At 43.2% G+C, this 22,851-nt stretch overlaps 1 protein-coding gene across 2 annotated transcripts in view; it reads left to right on the forward strand.

The window, feature by feature from the left end:
• Positions 1-275: 275 nt before the first annotated feature.
• SUSD4 (sushi domain containing 4) overlaps positions 276-22,851 on the forward strand; it is a 74,162-nt gene continuing 51,586 nt past the window's right edge. Inside the window, exons 1-2 of one of the 2 annotated variants that reach the window (XM_052805807.1) lie at positions 276-407; positions 800-955. In XM_052805807.1, the coding sequence (XP_052661767.1) occupies positions 835-955 (121 nt within the window). In that variant the 5' untranslated portion in view covers positions 276-407; positions 800-834. Of the gene's footprint in view, positions 408-474; positions 575-799; positions 956-22,851 lie in introns of those variants that run through there. The other variant, XM_052805806.1, reaches the window with a different exon arrangement.

Below are 22,851 nucleotides of genomic sequence, written 5' to 3' on the forward strand. Positions count from 1 at the left end.
CATGAACCCCCCTTTTGAAGTGAAAACGACCAGAAACTACCAGGAGCGCAAGCCTTAACTTCGCGTTTCTCTGCCCTTGGAAGCGGTTGGGCACCCCCGGAGCGGGGCAGCGAGAGACACACACCCCACCACCACCACCATCCCCCCCCCCCCCGGCTGCCAGCCGGCGGGACACCCGCGCCGCGCCGCGCCGTGCCGTGCCGTGCCGTGCCGAGCCGAGCGCGGAGCGGCGCCGCAGCCCTGCCCGCGGCTGCCATGCGTGTGCGCCGCGGCGGGGCTGCCCGGGCTGCCGCTGGGCGCCGGCGGTCCCGCAGCGCAGGGCTCCCCGCGGCGGCGCTCCGCTCCGCGGCCGCGGACGGGCGGGCCGGGCAGGTGCGCGCTGCGGCTCCCCGCTGCCCCCCTCCCAGGTAGGGCCAGCGTGTGCCGGGGGAGTGTGTGTGCGTGGGGGGGGGGGGGGTGCGCGCGTGTGTGTGCGCGCCCGCCCGGCCCCGGCAGGCTGCCGAGCCGCAGCGGCGGAGGCGGCGGCAGCGGCCGCGGAGGTGCCCGCCGGCGCTGGCGGGGGGGACCCCCGCAGGTAGCAGCGGCGGCGGGGGGGGGGGGCGGGTGCGGCGGGGCAGCGCGGAGCCGGGGGAGCTGCGGCGGGGCGGGCGGGTGGGTGGGTGCGTGCCCCGGGGCGGGCCGGGGCGGGGGGCGGTGCGGGGGCAGCCGCGCCGCGGGTTGCGGGGGCGGCGGGGGGCGACCCGCGGAGCCGGCGCTGAGCCCCGGGCACCGGCGAGGCGGAGCGGCTCTCTCGTTGCAGGCGGCGGCGAACCGGATGCCTTTGGCGGGCAGAAGATGTGTCATGGGAAGCAGGCGAGCGGCGGCGGTGCCCTCCCGGCGGCGCGGCGGCGGGCGCTGGCCGCGGCGCTGTGGCTGCAGCTGGCGCTGAGCCTCGGCCCGGGGCCGGCGGCGGGCGGTGAGTGAGGGGCCCCGGGCCCCGGCCCCCCCCTCCGCCTGAGCCCCCCCTTCCCCTGCCGCCCCCTCAGCCCCGGCCCCGGGGAGGGGGGGGGGGGGGAGCGGGGAAAATTCCTCCCCCGCCTGAGCCACCCCCTCAGCCCCGGCCCCGGGGAGAGGGCGAGCGGGGAAACTTCCTCCCCCTGCGCCCGGCGCCCTCCGAGGGGAGCGAAGCGCAGCTCCGTCCTGCACCCCCCCCCCCCTTCCTTCCCCCCCAAACCCGCCCGCGCAGCCTCCGGCACCCGGCGTGGGGACCCCCCGGGAGGAGGGAGCCTCACCCCGGCCCCTGCTAGGGAGCGGTAGCTCTATGTAAGTACAGCACGATTTTCAAAACAGCGTAATGTGCTTTAATTAAGGGGGGAAAAAAAAAAAAAAGCCTTCCCCCACCGCGGTCCACTCAGACAGACATGTCTTGGATGACTCTTAGCGCTAAATCCCCGCGCAGCTGGGGAGAGCAGAAATTTGGGGAGGAAGCAGGCGTTTTGGGGCTGAAAATGCAACGTCCTTCAGCGCTCTCCTCGTGGAGGAGCGACCCAGCCTTATTTGGCCTTTTTCATTTTAATTACATTTTTACACTATCTTTTTAAATTATTGAGCCTGTGAGATATTTTCAGCAGGTACATTTAATTACAAAATTGCTTTCAATTGATTCCATAATTAGACTTGGATTGCTGGAAAAGTCTTAAAGTAAACTGCTTTGCTGCGAAATTAACTTAGCTGTGATAATGAGAGCAGCTTCGCATTTCTACTCCGGCGTGGTATGATATATTTGTGTTGGGGGAATAAGCCATTTTATGATTGAATCGCATCACTAATGGCAGACAGGGTCCAATATAAAAATTGCCTGGGCTTCTTCTCGTGCCAGAGACTTTTGCCAAAATTTTCTAACTCAAATGCCTAAGCCCAAGCAGCTCCGATCCAGATGTGTTTTCTGTCACTGAACATAGACTTACAGAAATACGGCTGAAGAGGGCCTCAAAAGGTCATCTTGTCCATCCTCCTCCTGATGTGATTCAGGCCTGATTTTCTGTCTGGAGACGATAATGCCATTTTCCTATACAAATCCCATGACTGCAAATGTGATTCCAGCTAAACAAGCTTTTAAACTGTTGCAGTCTCTACGAATCCCTGTTTAGAAATCAATGGCTTTTTTTTCTGCAACTGCGTTACCCTTGGTTTCCTGGCCAGCTCACGTTTCAGCGTGGTGATGCCATTCTGCCTGTCCTGTGCCTTCCTCGCAATTGGAGTTGTGTGAGCTCCTGTCCTTCTCTAACCTCCTCCTTATGGCTCCATTCATAAAAATGAGGCTGTTCCAATGCCCCCTCCTCCCTGAGGCTGTGTATATCCCGCAGTTTGATTGTCGGCATTTATTTAGCTGATTAGTGCAAGAGGTTCTTCAAAATATGGTTTATGTCTCCCTTGAATGTAGTAGTTTTTGTCACAGCCTGCAATAAATTCTTGTGTGATGTTGATCATTATTAACACCGCTGCCTTTCACCTTGGTAGTGTAACTAATTCTATACCAAATTCCATTTGTAAGGCATTTTTGGATCTTTCAAGAATTTTTTTTCTTTTGGTCCAGAGTCTAGGAAAAGGCTATTCACTGAAAAAGTGTATTCACTCAATGATTGTGCATGGGTAAAATAACCAGTGAAAAAATATTTATTGCTGTTCTTAAGTTATTATTGCCATTATTTTCCAGCGTGGTTGTGCTCGGAAGTTAGGCACTATATAAATACCAGTGAATGTACAGATCTTTCATGTAGTAGAATATATGGTTGTTGGGTTTTTTTCCACCCTGAGTCATTCAAGCAGTAAAAATAATGAGCTTTGTAATTAGAACAGAGGACTGTCAATTAGGATCCCTCCTATTTTAGGTTCTGTTGTATCCGCGAGCGAGCTTACTGTGCTTACACAGCTTGCTGCGAAGGCTCAGCTTTTGACTCCCCGGCCTGTGACGCAGAGTTTGAGAACTTGTAAGCAGCTGTTGACATCGACCAAAGTTGTGGTTTCCTGGGACCTTTGAAAATTTTATTTCTGTAGGACTCTCGTTTTATGGATTTGCGTATCCAGACAGAAGGCGCCCAGCATTACTGACTGCTTTGGAAAATGTAGCCCCAATCTCTTTATATCTTCTCATTATCTGTTAAATAAGGATAATCATACTTCACTTGGAGATTTGAAAAGAGCTTTGATGACATTTAATGAAAATACTATGGAGGTGGAAAGAATTTGTTTCAAAAGCATTAGAAAAATAGCAGTGACAATATGCTGAAATAAAAACTCTCTCACATATTAAAAAATGAAAATGAATAGTTTAGGGTTATTTTTTCTATAGAGCAATCCACGGCTTACATTTTGGATCCCATTTATGGCCTCCTCCCTTCCTTAGCTGTTACCAGGATTTGGCTCCTGTAATAATCCTGTCATGACTTGTGTGACTCCTTCTATTTTATACCTGACTAAGCTCTATTGATTGTCACGTTCTACCATTTCACCCCAAATCAATACTACTTATAACTCTTTTTTTTCTTGTCAATAACCCTACAGAGAATAACTCTCTTTATTGCATTCTGACTTTCTCAAAAGTGGATCTAGCAGAAAATTTGCTGTAGAAGTGAACTCAAATGAACAAACCTTTCAACTATCAATATACCTCATTCCTCCCTGATGTATTTAACTCTGCTGATACCAAATCTCTCATACTTCAGCTTGTGGCTTTCATCTAATCATCTTTGTTTATCTTTCTTTTCACTATGATTCCGTAGTGTAGGAAAAAAAATAAAATAAAATAAGAAAGTACGAGCAGGGTGGGAAGGCTAGTAAGAGGAAGAATGAAATGCACAAGTGGATGGAGCTGATGGCAAGTTATTTCGAGGTTTTAAGGCATTGTACAGAGTTCACTGTTAAACCTGTAGTATGGAGATAATAGCTGTAAGAATATATTTTTACATATATTTCAAATTGCTGGAATTATATTGAAATTGTGGGGGAGGTGGGGAAATCTAAGGAGGGAGAGGGAGGAAAAAAAGTTCAGTAAGCTTCTGGTTTTGAAGTTTGCTATGTAGCCTTAGAATTTTGTCATTGTACCCAGACGTCTCCTGGGTGCATGTGTGCTTTATTGTCCTAGGTCAGCTGGGCAAGCTCTGTTCTTCTGCGGTGTCTTCTGCATGGCCCCATGGAGAAGCTCAGGGCTGCAACACACATCTCCAAAGGCTTGGATGGGGCCGTGGGCTGTCACCTTGTCTTACCTTCTAGCTTCAAGCGGGGTCAGGTGTACTAGTGTTCTTCTTGCAAGGTGTTCGTTTAATCTTCTTAAAAAGTCTCCACCTCTCCTTGAAGCATCCTCTGCCAGTGCTTCATCAGCCTTTACACTAGAAAGTTTTTCCTGAGGTCTAACGTGAAGTGTCCTTGCTGCTGTTTAAGCCTGCTATTTCCCTCCTCAGCTTTCTGGCTGTCTTTCATGTTCTGTTCCACCTCTTTGGTCTTCTGCTGCAGAAATGCGGAGTCCAGTTCCTTCAAAGACTGGATGGCTCCGGTTTCTCCAAACTTTTCCTAAGTCTACATCATACTTTCTAGATTGCTGGTCATTCAGACCATGAGCTTTCTCCCATGGAACCATGTCCCTGGGGAATACGCTGCCCAGCAGCCTTGCCGGCGCTGAACAGAGCTGAGGGATAGCTGCCCATGCCTTAGAGGCTCCGCTCCTGTTCAGACATCGCAGGTACCTTTGCTGTCATTATATGATGCCGCTGGTTTATATTCAGCTTCTGATCCCCTGTAGCTCCCAGGCTTGTTCCTGCAGGGCTGCTACCTGGACAGTTGTTCCCATCCCGTATTCTGCTTTTTTTGGCTTTGCAATCAGTTTCCTGGCTTTCCCTGGTCGCATGTCCTGCAGGCAACATCCCTTCACATCGGTGGGTGCTTTTAAGATGGGAAGTACTATACGTGATGCAGGATGGTAAAGAAATCTGGCATGTTGTGAAGCCTTCAGACATTTTATTGAATGTTAGTGATACCGTGCAGACTAGTGGTGGGGTTTTTTCTAGACCAAAGCTGAATTTTTACTGCTCTGTGATTTTATTGCATTTGATTGAAGTCTTGGTTATGCCTTGATTATAGTATCTAACCACTGCCTTTGGATGTAGTGGCTACCGAAACTACATCCCTCAGGTTTCTGAGGATAGTGGGCTTGTTTCCTTGGGGTAATACAATTATTTGTGTGTGCTGATGATGGAAGCCCACCATCAGGCTTACTTTGTCAACCTGCCGTTGGTTTTGGCAAGAGAAGCCAGCCAAAGGTTTCCTCTAACTGCCTTGCATACACTTTTGAGATTACAGAGAAGGTTTTCTGAAAACTCAGAATGTTTTCTGATACCCTCTCGTTAAGTCTGTAGTTAATGTATTTTACTCACTCCCTCTCAGTGCGTCTGCTTCGCTTGTCAAGCAAAATAGACATTTCAGCCTTGAGCTCTCTGTACATCTGATGAAATCATCAGTTATTTTGCAGGATTGTTTTTAACCTCCAGCTTATTGGAGAAGCTCAGTATTTTGGAAGGAACAGATTTTTCCCACCGTGACACGGTCTTATTCTCAATCCCAGATCTGCTTCATACAACCTCCGTTCCCCTCTCTGCAGACTTAAGTTAGCAGTTAAGTACCATTTTGTAGCCGTTCTGATTGCAAGCGGCAAGGCCAGCGACATCGTAGGATGGCAGCTCATCGTTTGTCTTCATGGCAAATCCTTCTGCCTACAGCCCTGCGAGAGGTGGGCATATTTGATAGATTAATCTTAAATTGGTTTCTTAGCACCCTGCAAGAAGGAGGTTCATCCCTGATTTACCGTGGGATTTGGAGACTGAGGTTAACTTCGCTTCTCTGTTTTGCTCCCTTACTCCCAGAATTACAGTAGGGTATCTTTGATCTCTGTATTAGGGATGATTACAACTTTAGAAGAATGAATTAATTATGCTTCGCTTGATTTTCTCATCTGTAAAGTAGATAAGCAATGTATGTCATGGGCATGTTATGAGGTAGTTTGAGAACCTCCCAAAGAAAATGTTACAGGAGTGAGAAATAAGGATTTTAACAGAGTATAAACTAGAGTTTACCAAAGTAGGAGGTTCTTTAACATTCATGATTTTTGTTGTTGGTGGTGGTGTGTGGATTAATAAATAGTTAAATATTCTTACCAGAATTAGGAAGATGTTACCTTTTTTTACTTTTACAGCTTCTTACGGATTTTTTCTACAGCGCTGATCACATACTCCCTTTTTTTCCAAATATTGTCTACCTCTGATTGCTATTCTTTTTTATTACAAGAAAATACACGTTATTAAAAGTAGAAAACCTTGCACTCGTGCTCTGCATTTCAGTGGGGTTTTAGGCATGAAAAGGACAACAAAGTGTGGCCCGAATTCATTTGCTATATGCCAGTGCAAATGTGAATGAAAAACTGGGCTGCACTTAGTGGTGAACATAACTTAGTCAGAAAATGAGCTCGAGGAATAAAGCAGTGTAGTGTGTACAATTTGATTCAGTAAGTGTAAAAATTTGCTTTGCTAACATATTAAGGGGACCGAAGGTACATGTATCTTACCAAATTCAGCAATTTAACTGTGAAACCAACATCTCCTCACTTGGCTTTACATTTTCTCAGCTACTTTCTTTGACGTGGCACAAGCACAGCCTTATGAAACCAATTACAGGCTGTACATCTACTAGATTTCACAGTGGAGTGGTTCGTAGCAGCGGTTTTTGACGTCCATGCTTACCTTCTGACTATCTTACCCCATTGCTTCTGTCAACACCGAGTTTGGCTGCCTGTTTTTCAGAGGGGGCTCCCGATGGCTTTTCCTGAACAGCTGGGCTGCGAATGGGATTTATCCGAATCGGGGTGTTTCTTTCTGCACTTACTGAAAACAGTGGAAGAGGTTGTTGGTGCCATCTGTGCTCGCTGAGCTCCTGTGGGGAAAATGTGTCGGACGTGTTTTCACGCTCATGATGGGTGACCCCTGAATCATACCAACTATTAAATTGGGTAGTGTCCATCCTGGCTTGCTCTTCTGCTTATTATTAAGAGATCGTACAAAGCTTTTGCTCTGTAGGGGAGTTCCAGAACTTATCATTTCTGTATTAAACAAGCCTTGTTTTGGTCAGTATGACCAACTTTAGAAAGTAATATATGGGGCTTTTCTGCCCGTGCCACTACTTACTTTAGCTAAGGATATCACATTAAAAGAAGAAAAACTCCCATAATTTGACAAACATTCTTGCTTGTGTTAGGTTAATAGTAACAATAGTGGTAAAAATGTGACTTTATTAATATAGGCCTTCTCATCCATAGAGTTCAAAGCACTTTATAAAGGAAAATAAGTTTTATTATGTCCCTTTGTAGATAGAAAGATTAAATGGCTTAAAGACTTGTTTCACATAAGAAACAGATCTTGCCATAGGCAGAGAAGAGATCCTCTGGATCTTTGTCCAGCACTTTCTTCTGTAAATAGAATTTAGGGAAATTCCTAATCCACATTTGTATGATATGGCTTTTAGAATAGGATTTTTTTGGATGTAACTCTTCTAACTGAAATGAGAGCAGATTTCCTATTCACATAAGTTGCTACTTAAGCAAATCACAGAGGGAGTTTTTCTAGTGTGGTTTATTTGCCTTACTCCTTTATGTCTGAGATAGCACACAGCATTTTTCCAGACACTGAAAACATCTTCTTCTGAATAATAAAAAATAAGAAAATGTTATGTTAGGGTTGAGCACTGAAAAACGGTATTGTGCTGTTTCTCATAGTGCAAAGCACATATTAGTAGGAATTATATTTATGCCTTGCTTGATCATGTGGTTGGTGATCATAGTTTACATGAAAGGGCAACATTAGAAAAGCATTGCATGTGATTTTTAAATAGTTCTAACATACTTGAGCCATTAGAGAGAAGAGCATTGCATGACCAGGTAGCTCCATGCAGACAGTGGAATGAGTGCCATTGCCTTATACTGCCCATTGCAGTTTAGAAATCAGTGGATGTATAATGCACTTCTGTAAAAAATGAGTTCAGCTTACAACAGGTTGATCATGAAAGCATAAGGTGCAATGTAAAGGACATAGAAGGATGAAATAGATATAGTGGCTGGTACCTCTCTATTTCATTTGCTTACTGCAAGTGGTGAAGTGGGGCAAAATGCAGAGCTAGGAAGCACGACAGGGCTAAGGGTGCAGCAGAGTCTCTGTGTAAAGCCAAATTCTGCACTTGGTAAAAATTTACAAAATCTGAAAAAAAAAAAAGTTCGCTTGGAAACTGAAAAGAGGAGACAGGGCTTACAATAGACTGAAGAAGAAAATAGGTTGGGTTACTAAGGGTTAGATTATGTAGAAGTTGGGTTATCAAGGATATCGTGAGATACCGTCCTAAAAATAAACTCTCTTGTACACTGCTAAAGAAAAAGTGGGGTACAGCATGCACATGAATCAGGGGAATCATTATATCATTGGACTCCCATTCCGGAGACCTAGAGAATACGCTAAAAAGAAGAGGTTGTCTTTGAAAATGCAAAGCCTTCAGATCCTCTTTTCTGGTACTGCAGAAAGGCAGCAGCACGCATAGTTGTTGATCTGTCAGGAGACTGGAGAGCACCATACAGCTTCAAGAGACAGGCTCCCATACGTGCTGGGAGGGAGGAGAACATCCTCAGAAGTGGAAGCCTGTAAACGTGGCATCCTGTTCTCACTTCTGTCATTAGCACCAGTGAATGCATACACTAAAAAAACTGTGGAACAAAAAATTCATTTCCCTCTTTCTGGAGGTGGGACAATAGACTTGAGAGCAGAGGCACAGAAATAGGACTGCAAAAGACCTCAGAAGCATCCGTAGTTCATCCTCCTGCCCAGAACAGGACCCACATAGGTACCTCAGGAAGTTATCATTCAAGACTTTATGTTGGAAACTCTACAATCTCCCTGAGTATCTATCCCAGTGTTTCACTCTCTTAACCATTAAAAAGATTTTGCTGAAGTCTAATTTGAATCTTTTTTGCTGTAACATAGGACTTTCCAAGGATTTAAGTCTCTAGTGTGGGATTCCTGAGTGTTCCTTCCTCCACTGTGCTGCCTGTTGGTGCAAATCCACCAGTGCTCTGCCTTTGGCCATCCTGACTGCTGCTACCACTTCCCTGCGTCAGGGTGGGCAGAATCCTGACCGCTCCAGCCCAGCAAACTGTCTCTGAAAAGTTAGATATTAGTTAACAGTCTGCAAGCTAAGGTTTAGCTATAACTGCCCTATGTTCGTATGCTGCTACCAACATAGAAGGAGTCGTCGTGATTCTTCACGGTGGAATTACATTTTTTCTAGTTTAGTTAAGGTCACAGCTAAGTTTGTATTTAACACGAGATCAGATATCTTACCAGCAGCTATCAAAAAGGTCAGCTTTGCCTTGCTAGTTTGGAAGGGCTTGCAAGGATTTTCCAAAGTCACAATTGGAAAGAATCAAGAATAAATCTCAGAGCCCTCCTATAAAAGATGCTTATTTACACAGTCTGATCTCCTTGGGGATATTAGACCAACTCTTTGTACTTGATCGTGATGTAAACAGTATGGTTATTGCCACGCTAAATTGCACCCAAGTGAATTTTGTGTTTTACTTCTGTAGACTGAGTGAAGTTGTATATACTGAATAGCCCTGTGGTAATAGATTAGATCCACACAAAAGCCAGTCGGTAGCTTAAGACTTCCATGTGTGTTTGCAAATAAACAATTTTAACTGGAATTTTTAGAAGCAGCTACTTACAGCTGTTGCCTCCAGTGCCTGAGTTCCCAGTAAAATTGGTGCTGATGGTGGGTATCCAGAAAGATTGTGTCATTCAGGAATCTGGAGTGGCACAGGGAGAGGGGGGGGATATTAGAGAGTGTGTGGGGAGGAGTTGCTTTTTTAGGCTAAAATGGAAGTTTGAGATTTAGAGCAACACTAAGAGCTGAATTAGCGAGAGGAGCACTGTAGTGGTGTGGGGATTGAAGTCAACAGGACTACTTGCTTGAGTAAATCTTTTGCTGTAAGAACTTCATGGCATAGAGTATATCTTCTATTTCTAATACTCTGTGTAAGCCTACCATGCTATTCCTGTGTTTGTGTAATAATGATTTGTATTCTGAAAGCCATGGGTACTTATGAGAGAGACAGTCATTTTTCTGTATCTCTCCACTTAGCTGACATTTTTAGGGATATTTTGTACACATCATATTACTCAGAGAAAACACAAATGATCCACTTAGAACTGAAAATAAATAATAAATAATTTGGTATCCTGTAAATTGGACTTATAAAATAGCTTGATTGCAATTACCAGCTTTGCAGTAATCTTGAAGGAATTAAGATAAAATGGCGTTATCATGAGCAGTAGTAAAAATGAGAATACACAGACATTTGTCTTGGTCTTGTAAAATGCAGAACACCCTTCTCTCCTCTGAAGGGGGACCACGACCCCTAAAAAGTACAGTCACAGCCATTCTGGGGGAGCACCACACTGCTGTGACTGCAACACTAACTGCCGCTCTATCCCTCCTTTGCTTCAGAGATAATCATCCTGGGCAGTTCTTCCCATCGCTGACTCATACAAGCACATGCTCTCTTTTTTGCACGCCTTTTTCGCTCTCTTCTCTGAGACCTGAGGTTCTTCTGTGAGGCCAGGAAAGAAGTACGGAGGATACAGCCTCTCTTTTCGTTAAATGTAACTCCAGGTTAATACCACCTGCAGTTACCCGGGTGAGCTGGAGTGTATGACATGGTTGTGACAGCACAGCCCTCTCAGCCCCCATGGCTGTAGCTAGCCCAGCTGCAGTCATCTGGTGTCCCACCTCCCTCTGAGCTCCGCAGCAAGCCCTTCAGTCGCAGCAGCAGGCAAGAGACAAAACAAGTAAGCGCTACTGCTCTCTAGAAGCATCAATGGTGTAGATTTATCAGAAGCAACAAAACCCTTGTTTACGCACCTTATCATGATTACACCCCTCTTTGATATCTTGTGTGCCCCTGTGCAAATTATACTGCTGCAGTCTGGTCTTTGGACAGCATTCCGATACCTCTCCCAGCGCAGTACCCACATTTTAAAACTCTCCCTCTCTCTCTGCTATATGATTCATGTCCCAAAGAGCGGGGTTGTTGTTTCAGGATTTAGCCCCTTCTGTTTTTGAAGAATGACACTCAGAAATGGTTGCCCAGATGGAAGAATCCATCTTTCAAATCTAGCAGAGCCATTCACTGCTGATAGCCTGTGCGTCATCTGTCACTGTTGCCCTTATCCAGTGCATCTGTCTTAGAGAGCAGCACAAGAAAGGTACAGTCTAGGACTGATTTTGTCAAGACTAGGCTGGTTTGCAGAGGCTAGGATATTTTAGTCCAAAGGCAACATTCCAGTGAAAATATTCACCAAACAAAACATACAAATTATTGCAAAATGGGCATAGGTGAAGCCCAACTCTATTATACCTATGATCTCTTTGAAACTGGGTCATGATGGGACACACCACTGCGCACCAGCTGTAAGAGGTGCAGTGGAAGAAATTGCGGGAAAGGGCACATGGACTAGCAGGGACATCCAGTTATAAAGGAGGGATGAAGGAGGGGTACGTAACTGTCTTTGTATGCATTCATGCACTAATGCACTTAAGCGTGCCCTTATTAATCTTACGAGGGGGGCAGAGAGAGAGGCAGATAGATAGATAGATAGACAGATGTGTGCATATATGCTGGATAAGAAGTAAGAAACTGAAAAAAAACCCCAGCAATGAAATTGTAAGGAGTATTGACAGTCATTTCAAGGTTCTTATGCTTGTTCTTAACATTTACAAGGTTGCTTTTTACAGTGCAAAATGGATGAGCGTTGCTTCTAATGCTTCTGTTTGGGTGCAAGAATGATACTGGATTCGTGTGAGGGGTGGAGAGCAGAACAGTGTTGGGTATATTTAGATTCTATTTCATTTTTATTTCATATACAGTAACATTACAGAGAAGGACTTCATTCCTCATTTCAAAGAGAAATCCATCAGATAAATTGCATTCATTGTGGGGAGAGGAATTTTGTCAAAACCAGGGTGAAACATGCCTTTTTGCAGTAGCCTTGATATGATAGGAGGTGTGTTTCCTGGATGCCACTAATGGGTGCATTTTTTGACTCTGGGTTCTGCATGTGGTAGAGTTTTCTTGGTTCTTCCAACAGGCTGTCTGAGCAACCTTGTACTTAGAGCAAGTGGATCTATGCAGTTCAGAAAGTTAGTATGTTGGCCAGGCCAAGTTTATGGGGATCTAACTTGATAAAGCAGACTGAAAAAAATTGTATTTAAAATATTTTTTTAGAATGCTAACATTATTAGAATATAAAAAAATATAAGGGGGCACTCATTTAAAGTAGCTCAGGATTATGTCAGCTAAAGAGATTTTGCTGCAGTGCATTAGTATCGCAGGTAAGTGATTCATTACATTTGCTGTTCTGGCTTGTTTAAATCTGTGATTTGAAAATGCAGACTTTCAGAGGAAGTAGTTATAAATCTGATCTGAACTCTGATAATTATTTTTTTCCAAGGAAACAATATAACAGCTCCCAGTTGCAGCTGTGTGGTTATCTTAGCATTTGCTGTTTATGGTCACTTTTTGCCATACTTAACACTCTGTTTAATTCTTCGGTTGTTTTGATGGAGAGGAAAAAGTCCTTTGAGAGTGTATCTATACATATATTGTTAGAAAAAAATATTTTCCATATGCCATTTTTTTCTGTCTTTGCAGTCAAGTGATTCTATTATCATAAAATCTGCTCTGAAGTACAAAACCAAAGCAGTACAGGGAGCTGCAGCAGCATTTCAGGAGCCAATGAGACTGGCAGCTTACCGTGAATGTTAACATGATGCTGCTATTTGTTAGCTTGGAAGTACCATTTGCTGTTTTTTCCCTGATCCAAACGTCTTTGGAAATAGGATGTTGTAGGGATTTTCCTATTCATCAGCTTTCCATTTCTCCTGTGAATTTCCTTCTCACTCCGAGGCAGTTGTTCAGGCTATGGGGGCTCTGATCGCCAGCAACTCTGCCAAATTTCCTACATGAGCAAATTTGGATTCTCTGTTTTACCTCCTACACTTGACCTTGGGAATGAAGGAGGTAGGGGTGAGTAGAAGTTGTATGAGATGAAGAGATTTGGCCTTATGACACAGTTCTAAAACAATGTCTCACCTCAGTTTACATGCAGGGATGAAGAAAATCTCATATTCCTAGAACACAAGATGATGCTGATCCTTCTGGTTGGATATACAGCCTCTCCTTTCAGCATCTGAAGACCACTTGTTCTTGCTCCCTTACAGCCTTGTCAGTCCATACTTATCTCCTCCTCTGACCTACTTTCAGAAGTACTTACTGAAAATAAAATGAACAGCTGAATTGGTACCTTTTCTGGGAGATTCTCTGGGAACGACAAGGCACTTCAAAAATGTTTAATATGTTTCTTTTGTAATTTGGCTCCTGTGCAGCCCTCTACAGATCATCTGGTCTATCTGTCTAGATCAGCTAGCTTTTAAAGAAATTCTTCACAAACACTTTATAACCATTTGCCTTGATCTGAAATACCAAAAGAAGTCAGAAAAAAGAAGACAAGGATGTACTAGATGGGGAAAAAAGGGATCAAGGGATGTACCTGAATACAGAGGTTAGCTTCCCTTTTTTTCCTAGTTGTAATGGTAATTTCAGTCTTGATTCTCTTATTGAACTTGACTGTATTAATTTTGTTTATTCCTGAACTGTCCTGCTGAGTTTTGAAACCAAGGGCTGGTCGGTGCCCAATTCCTGAGTGCTCATGTCCTTACTATCATTTCATGATCTATGGTAGGAGGGGAATGATTCTGTACATACAAGCCTAATGACCTGAATTTGTAAAGCTAAATAGCAACACTGCAACTGGCATGACTCACTATTATTTTTAGCTCTGAAGGGGAGACAGTGGAGCAAAGGTTCATCTTTCCATACCAGCTGCATCTTTTGTTGAACACTCTGATATTGCTGAGAGGTTTAACCTTCATGTTTCTGTTTTTAATCAGACTTCTTCAAGATATTGTGCATCTGTTCAGTTTCTTTTCATAATAGGCTCGTTCCCTGAGAGAATGGCTCTCTGCTCTTCTTGTACAGTATGGGTCCTTGCTTAGTATTTCTAAGGACAGAGACTTTGCAACTTGAACTGTTGCTAGAAAGAGCCAAAGTAGAAAAGGTAACTGATTTAACTGAAACAGCAACACAGAAGTCTTTGGACTGGGTTTGTGCTAGTCAAAGAATAAATATTTTCCCCATTTCCCTTCAGAATGCTAATTATTTTATGTTTACTGTCAGAGGTGAAACGCTTGGTAGTACTGATACAATAAAGGAAGAATCAGGTTTTCCTGTGGGATAACTGATCCAGATTCAGTCTGGAAAATCACACTGATTTCTGAAAGCTTTTGCTCCTAGTCTTGTAGAGTGCTGCAAAGCCTAGCAGGTTGCATGGTCTCTGTGTTCCTGCCAGGGTTACCTGTGAAATTAACTGGTCATTAAAATCCCCTGTGGCTCCCAAGCAGTTCCAGTTTCTAACACTGAATTTCTAAGTAAAGGTGAGTGGTGGTACTGTCAGATTTGGAAGAAAAAAACATGCTTACATCTTAAAAAAGCAGTTGAGTGACTTTGGAGGTTAAGAACTGCTTTAGAATTGGCTTAGGCACTGAACTAAGCTTAAAGTCCATAAACTTCCAGTGAAACAAAGGCCCTGAGCTACTGTGAAGAAGGTACAGGACAGACCAGAGAGGTGCTGCTGCCTTTAGGATACTTGCTAAGAGTATGACCAAAGCGAAAACCTGTTTTCAGATTACATGGGCTTTAGGTCTTAGACTGTAGCTCATAATGGTGATGCAGCATATTTTATAAGGAGATGACTGCTTGTACGTTAAGTTGAAAAAAAGATTTTTTTTTTTAATCACAGTGGGAAAGTGCACATACAGAAACCTTTTCTGGAAAAAAACTTACCAGTATTTAAATCTAATTATTTCTTAAGAAGGACATATGATGGGAAATGTCAACTGAGTGATACTATGTTCTCTGTAATCAAGCCTAGTTCTACTACATATGGAAGATTTATCTGAGCCAAAAAGGGAAGTAAGGACAAAGAATAAGGAACATGGGAGAAGAATGTGCCTTGCATTATCAGGGGATTGCAAACTCAGATAAATTAAGACACAGACATTTTGTCAAAGAAGTCGGGTATGTAAGTTTAAAGCTTGCTCTAGGCAGTTTTAACTTAGCCAGCACTTACAGCAGCTGATAACCTAAAGTGACACTGACCTTGGCAGACTTACAAGGGTAAGCTTTGCACAGGGATGAATTATTCTTGATCAGTTGCTCAAGTATATGAGGCAGAGGCCAGCATTCCTTCAGTATTGATTATGGATGTTTGTTTTATCCCAGAACAAACATACTGATTGCAGATAGTGGAAGTAGAATCAGTCTCTCTGTATATTTGAGCTCTTCTGTATCCATTATATGATATCCTGGGGCACACTGATGCTGCTGAGCTTATGCCATGCCTCTCTCTCCTTGCTTTTTTGACTCATTCCTTCTTAAGGCTGTAATGCATGGAATAGGAAATACTGGTTTTGTTCAGTAACTACCTGCACAATCAGGCTTTTTTGCTGGGTTGTCTTTTTCCTGGCCTTGTTGCGTTCATGTCCAGGGGATGCTTCATGACCTTTGCTTGGCTTCATGACCTTTGCTTGTGGACTTGCAATTGCACAGGTAGTTTTCAAGTATCATTAGTGGCTGCTTTGAGGTTGTCCGTGTTTAGAGACACAGTGGAGGCAGTTTAGCCACAATGTCACTATTTTTAATCCATCCTCTTGTACTGAATCACTGTACCTCTTGCTAAATCTGTCAGGGTCTGTGGGTGTTAAATGCTGCTAGGATGTAAATCCTTTTTCTTGTGAGGAGCTACCCAGACTCAGGAAATAAAGTGCCATGGTGGGAACAGAGGTTGGTTGTACCTTCCCCATGCTAATTGTAATGGTTTCTGTTAGCAGAATTGGGCAACTCTGGAGTCACACCATAATCAAAGCCCTTTTCTGGAAGGTCATAAATTGTGACCCAGTGGACAGAGCTTTTTGGTTTCTTGGACTAACAGAATGCTGTCAATGCCAAAAGTCCCACAGATATTCTCGTTTTAGGCTTAATATATTAAAATGTCTGTGATTAAAAAAAAAACACAACAAAAAAACCACCACCAAAAACGTTATCTGATACCTTAGGGAATGTGACAGCTGAAGTGTCCCTTCTAGGTCTTCTCTTGAGTGACTTGCTGGGTTCAGAGATACTTTTGCACATGCTACTTTGCCCATCTGTTCTCCCTGCTTTCTCAGATCCCCTGAGCAGGCAGAGAAGCAAAACTCAGAAGACTTCTGTTCTCTCTGCTCTTCAGAGAAAAGAAATTGTGTCAACTGCAATACACTGCTTGGATGCAAAAAACCCGAGCTGTCAGGAAAAAAACCCAGATAGTATCCCTGACATGTAAGGCTGGTTGCAGAAAGGCTCCCAGCCACCTTGGTTTTAGCAGTGGTCATTGAGTTACAGAGCTGGATGCTAACATTTTTGGACAGCTCTGTTTTTTGTTTGTTTGTTCCTCTGTTAGACATTTAACTAAAGGATGTAATACTGTGGTGAGAAATGGCTTAACTTATATCATTTTCTTTAACAGCATGGCCTTTAAGGCAATAACATGTTGTAAGACTCAAGCTCTTTGTGAGCTAAATCTCTGTTGACAGCACATGATTGATTCAATTTTGCAGATGGGACAGATTTCCTTGTTGTGTCTCAACCTGTCTTTTGATTACTTGCACACAGACCTAGCCACTGACAAACCAAAAATGTTAATATGGATGAATGCTCACACATATGCCTTACACATATGTGAACGCCCACTCCTTTATGCATTGCTTGAGGAAAAAACATACTTGTACACAATAATCCTGTTCTTTATACATGTGTAATATGGAATGCAAAGTTATGCAGCCAGAAATAGGAGAAGGGGTTTGAAAAGCTGACTTGTAAAAAAATCGAAAATGAATATTGAATGGTTGTATATTCAAGAGGGCTGAGTACAACAGGGATTTGTACTTGATCATCGATCCTTCTTCCTTCAATAGGTCATCACTTGTTAGCTTCAAATCTGAAGTTGCTTTCACCTGAAGGCCTTCTCTTACTGTACTCTTATGGGATATCTATCTGTCTCATAGCCCCAGGTCACTTGACACTAATTCCTAATAATTGCTGTCAGTTCTGAAGGAAAAGCCAGTAGTGAACAGGCAAAGAGAGTGAGTTGTTCTCCGGTCCCTGAAAGTTTTACATTTAGCAGCCAGTTGTCACACAAGGCTGCTGCTGTGGCCGCTCCTATGTATTTTCTGAATGTTACCTGGTTCAGTGAAGACCACAGAAGTTATGCTTTGGATTGCATCAGAAGTAAAATGTCACAACTAAGTAGAGGAATTCAGTTTCCAAATTGTCCTTGTAGGATCATACTTCTAGAGATACTGTACAGACTTTGAAAGCATTTTAAAGTATAAAATTTAGCTCACGTTTCAGTTTTCTTTATCTTAATCTTAATGCCAATTTAGAAATTCATATTTCTGTTCAATAGACTTCAGTGGTAGTAGGCTAACGTCTACACAGCAAAATTTTTCTGCTTTACGTGATCCTGTAACTTATAAAACTGAGCAGGGGAGACCCTTGGTCTCTCTGGAGGCTATATTGTGACTGCAGATTATTTGGACAACTGATGGTATGTTTCTTTTCAGTTCCAGAGTTTGTCCTCTTAAGCATTTATTTTCCCATTTAATGTAAAATCCCTGCCTGGGGCAGAGCCCTGACACATGAGGTGGCATCCCAAGATTAAATGTTATTAACATAAAAAGAAGCACTGGAGACCATCGGTTTAATCAAAGGACTTCATTTTCAGAGGCGGTCTACCCCAGATTTCTAGTAAAAGTCCATTAAAGTTGTGATTTTGTACCATCTTTTGAAACTGGATCCTGACCTAAGACGCCTTATTCATATGGCACCGTTAGTGGGGAATGACTTCTGGCCACTGTACTGAAATCTCTTTAAAATGTGACCATCTGCCCAGTGTTCTGCAAAGGCAGGAAATATTAATTACAGAATATTCTGGCAGCTCTGGATTTATAAGAAAGCTGAATTTGGCCCATTAAATTTACAAAATTGATGTTGATCAGAATTTATGTAGATGAAAAACTACGTAGCTAAATAGCACTTTGTTTTCTGAACTGTTTTATCTGTGTATAGGAATATTAGACAAAAGGAGTATATTTTAAAAACACATTCAGTACAAATTTCCATGAAAATGGTACTGTTGCTGCAGGGTTTATTATGAACTGTTATATAAATAATCTGCTTTTAAACAGACTCTAAATATCTATTTATGCAATGTAGCAGTTAGAAAAGTTAGTATGTGTTTTAAGACTGACAGTAGCTTACTGTGTTCAACATCTTAGGTTTGTACAGCAGAACATTTTTCACTTAACAACATATTTAAAAAAACAAAGCAAATACCAAGAGGCGTACTGCGTGCACGTGCTGTATTTAAATACAAAGTTCAAGTTGCATAATGAGTCAGCTACAAGCAGGAAAATACTAAATCTGACAGTTTGTTAGTAAATGTTCTCCTATGCCTATATGTTATAAAGGTTATTTGTCAATAGATAATGCTGTATATGCTACAAGTTGAATGAACTAAGACAAAAAGTTTCTAAATGGATGAATTTTAAGAACTGGAACTACACATCAGAGCTACAGTCTGATCCCCTTAGCCAAGCCCATGAGAGGACTCGTCTTCTCTTCAGTCACGCTCTTCAGTTCTGCTTACTCTGTCTGCAGAACTACTCACAGACTTGGGTGCCTGCTAAACAAGGGCAGTGCCTATATTATCTTGCTCTTTTAACAGTAGTGGCTCTTAATGTTGTCCTCTTGCTTTTGAGTCCAGCTCCTGACTCTTGGGTTTGTCCTCTGGATGCTGACTCTGAACTGAGAACCTCTACCACAGCCTCTGGGTGAGGTCATGTATCCCTTGCTGCCGAAAACAAATGCACCATACGAGTGGATTCACCTCTTGTTAGACCATTAGTGAATCTTGCTCCAGACATCAAGTTTAGCAGCAAAATTGCAGTTTTTCAGAAGGTAGTGAAATAATCTTAACATTGCTCCAGGCTTGGGGTTTGTGGGGCTTTCATGCAATGTACTTCTGGAATGGAGTGGAATATTGTATTCTACCTACTCGTTCTTCATGTAAATACATACTCCAGCATTTGCTGGAGGCAGCAATTTCTTAAATCAAACAAGTTATATTTATTTAAGCATGGATCTTCTATCCACTCCACCAGAGCAGGTGACAGTTCCTAAGACTGATTATTCAGGATGAACACCTCTCCCTTATTCAAAGCCTACATGAGTGTGTCTTCTGTACGCGCAGGAAAGCATTCCTCTCATTCTGAAGTGGTCACCACTCTTTCTCACAGATACGGTCCCTGCCGTGGCCTCGCCACGTGGCTTCTTCAGGCAGTGCTTGTGCCTACAGGTACCCTTGAAATCAGTAGCCATAGTGTTGGCTTCGTCTTCTTCTACAGCTTGTATGACCACATCAAAAAGCTGCTGTGTGAAATAAAGGCAATGCCTCTCCGTAGTCTGCCTCAAATGAGCTGAGCCATTGCGAGTCCCCTGCACGTTGGACTTGTCATACAGAAGCAGCTGAGATGTCTCTGTGCACCTCGGTTCACTGGGACACAGTGGTGAGAAACCCACCCATATCCCACCTGCAGGGTGAATTTATTGCAATGGTGGAAAGCTGTGGCTTCATATTTGAAATCTGGAGGAATAAATAGCTGAAGTATTTGTTACCAAATTGTGTTTCTATTCAGTTTTGAAATGGATATATGATTTTTCAGTGATGTGTTAGCATTGCCAGCTGGGAAGACTCCTTAGGCAAAAGATCTGACTGTTTTGAAATTATAATGGTACAGAATAGTTATAACATGTAGAAGATGATAGTTTCATCCTTTGGGCATGTGTCTGTGTAGGCTGAAGAAATTAGTGGAGCTGGTCTCCTGCCTCAGTTTCCTTAATGCCCTGTATGCATTTTACACAACATTTTAGTTTTATAAATTATCATTCACACATCTGGTTTCTTTCTGTTCTATTTCTGACTCAGGAAAGTACTGCCTTGTATAAAGGGTCTGGAGTTGATGAGATATTAAAGATTTAAATTGTGAAGTATCTGAAGTAAAGCACATTTTTCTTTAGAAACATCCTCAAAACCTGAGGCTCAACCTATTCTTTTTTTTTTGAGTGCCTCTTGGAGACTAACCCTCTCTATATCACTGTCTCCTAATTCTCCTGGAAGGAGGATCTGATCACTTGTAGCTTCCAGTCTGTCCTTGTAGTAGGTACAGTCCTTTAAGATGCATTGAGGTCAGTGATAATCAATCCTGCATTCATTTTCCAACAAAAGAATTAATCTGACTGATTTTCAGTAGATTTTTGTGTTGAGAGGGAACTGCAGAAGTAATGTGAACCATGCACTTTGGCTTTCACATTTTTAACCTCAGTTTGCCCTTGTGCATCTGTCTAATCTGTAAACATGTCCAGTACTAGAGCTTTCTGTTCAAAAAAAGTCAAAAAAGCAATCACTGACCATATATATTCCCCCTTTCATCTGCAGTGCATTAAGCAAGAGTGCAACATAGCTAAATTTCTTCTTGCTGCTTTTTCCACTTGTTCTTATTGAGAAAATTCCTATAAAAAAACCTAGATTGTGACATGAGTCTTTTGTTTCATTCTCCTAAGTTTTGAGGTCGCAATCGTATTCCATACCTGAGATCTCTGCAGAAGAGGTGAAATTCTGACGCCCTTTGTCACTAGCATCCATTGTAGTTGCAGGTCTTGTCTTTGGCATGTTGGTCCTAGGAACACTGAGAGATTGCAGCTGCTGTGGCCATAAAGGGGCAGTTGCAGGAGAGAGGGGGGAACTTTCTCACTTTGAGATTTGGAAGATCAATTTGATTTTGGGTCCTGAAACAAATGTGGCATGCTGGGTCATTGGGAATGTGTTCTTCTTTCCCTTAGGTATAAGCTCTGTAGCTTCTTTGTCTGTGTCCATGTATAGTGTGATATGGTAGTTGAGCCAGAAGATGAGAAAGATGTAGTGTGCTTTGGCCGTGACTTCAAGTCATAAGTGACTTAACAGTGGAAGAAGTATCTATAATTATAGAAGCCATGTGGATATCAAGTGAAGAATCCAGAAGACACTCCAGACTGCAGCAGACTACCTACCACTTGCCTTTGATTGAAAGCAATATTCACAATGTAGCAAATTCTTTAAAATATTTTCCTTTTCAAGGATTCACTTCTTCCTTGGCCAGACCTGGGAATCAGGGTAACTCAGTGAAAGTTTCATCTGTGTGTTTGAAATGATGGATGTACAAAGTAGAGGATCGGTTGTGTTTCATAGGAGACATAAAACCTCACGGCGTTCACTGGAAATTTATCTTCTCTTGTACAGGAGAGAATTGAATCTTATCAAACTACACCAGGGAGATGTTTTCAAAGCAGAAGACTAGCTGTCTCTTCTGATCCTATGTGAATGTCTGAGAGGAATGTTTTAAGTCACGGTAGCACAAGCTGAGCTCTCCACTTTAAGTCTCATGTTTGACTCATCAACACTTCATAGTCAGCTGTAACAAATTCCACTGCCTGGCCTAGTCTAAAGTACCTTTTTTTGCTATTTGTGCATCTATATCCAAGTCTGGTGTTACGCAGGCACACATTTTAAAGGGGAGTTCGTTCATTTTCAGATACTTACAAATCCTGTTAGTCAGCCTGGGGCCGACGGGATGGAAAGCAGCAATGCAGAGAAGGAGCTTGGGGTGCTGGTGGAGAGCCAGCTGACCGTGAGCCAGCAATGTGCCCTCACAGCAAAGGCGGCCAGCAGCACCCCGGGCTGCGTTAGGGAGAGAGAGGGGCTGGGGCATGTTTCGTGGGAGGAGAGGCTGAGAGAGCTGAGACGATTCGGCCTGGAGAAGGGAAGGCTCAGGGGAGGTCTTACTGATGTATAAAGATAACCTGAAGGGAGAGGGCAAAGAGGACGGAGCCAGGCTCTTTTCAGTGGTGCCCAGTGGCAGCACAAGAGGCAATGGGCACAGATGGAAACATGGGAGGTTCTCTCCGAACATCAGGAAACGCTGTTTCACTGTGAGGGTGACCGAGCACTGGTTGCCCACAGAGGTGGTGGAATCTCCATCTGTAGAGATATTCAAAACCTGACTGAATATAGTCCTGGGCAGCCGGCTCTAGCTGACCCTGCTTGAGCTGGGGCATTGCACTAGATGATCAGAAGGTCCCTTCCAATCTCAGCGGTTCTGTTATTCTGTGATATACCACATATCAACACACATCAGAGGAAGCCTCTTTATCTGACTTGTCTGTCAGTCCTGTTAAGGACACGGGAAGTCTGTGAGACACACTCCGTTACACAGACTTTATATAGTTGTGGAATGACTGAATATGGTGCGCAGGTCATGTCCAAAGCACACGGATTTGTGGCAAGTTGGGTGCAAGGCTGAGGTGTGTTCCTAACGTAAAGAAGCAGCTGAAGATCTGAGACCTGCTATTTGATTTTTTTAAGTGGATCCAACAAGATTTGTATGTGGACATTTTTGCTTATGTTCAAGAGCCCGAATGATTCCAGCCTGAAAATATGGCCTAAGAAATACTTAATTCTGGCAGCATGTAATCTACCTTTCCTC

This window comes from Harpia harpyja, chromosome 13 (genome assembly GCF_026419915.1).
Source record: "Harpia harpyja isolate bHarHar1 chromosome 13, bHarHar1 primary haplotype, whole genome shotgun sequence".
Classification (NCBI taxonomy): domain Eukaryota; kingdom Metazoa; phylum Chordata; class Aves; order Accipitriformes; family Accipitridae; genus Harpia; species Harpia harpyja.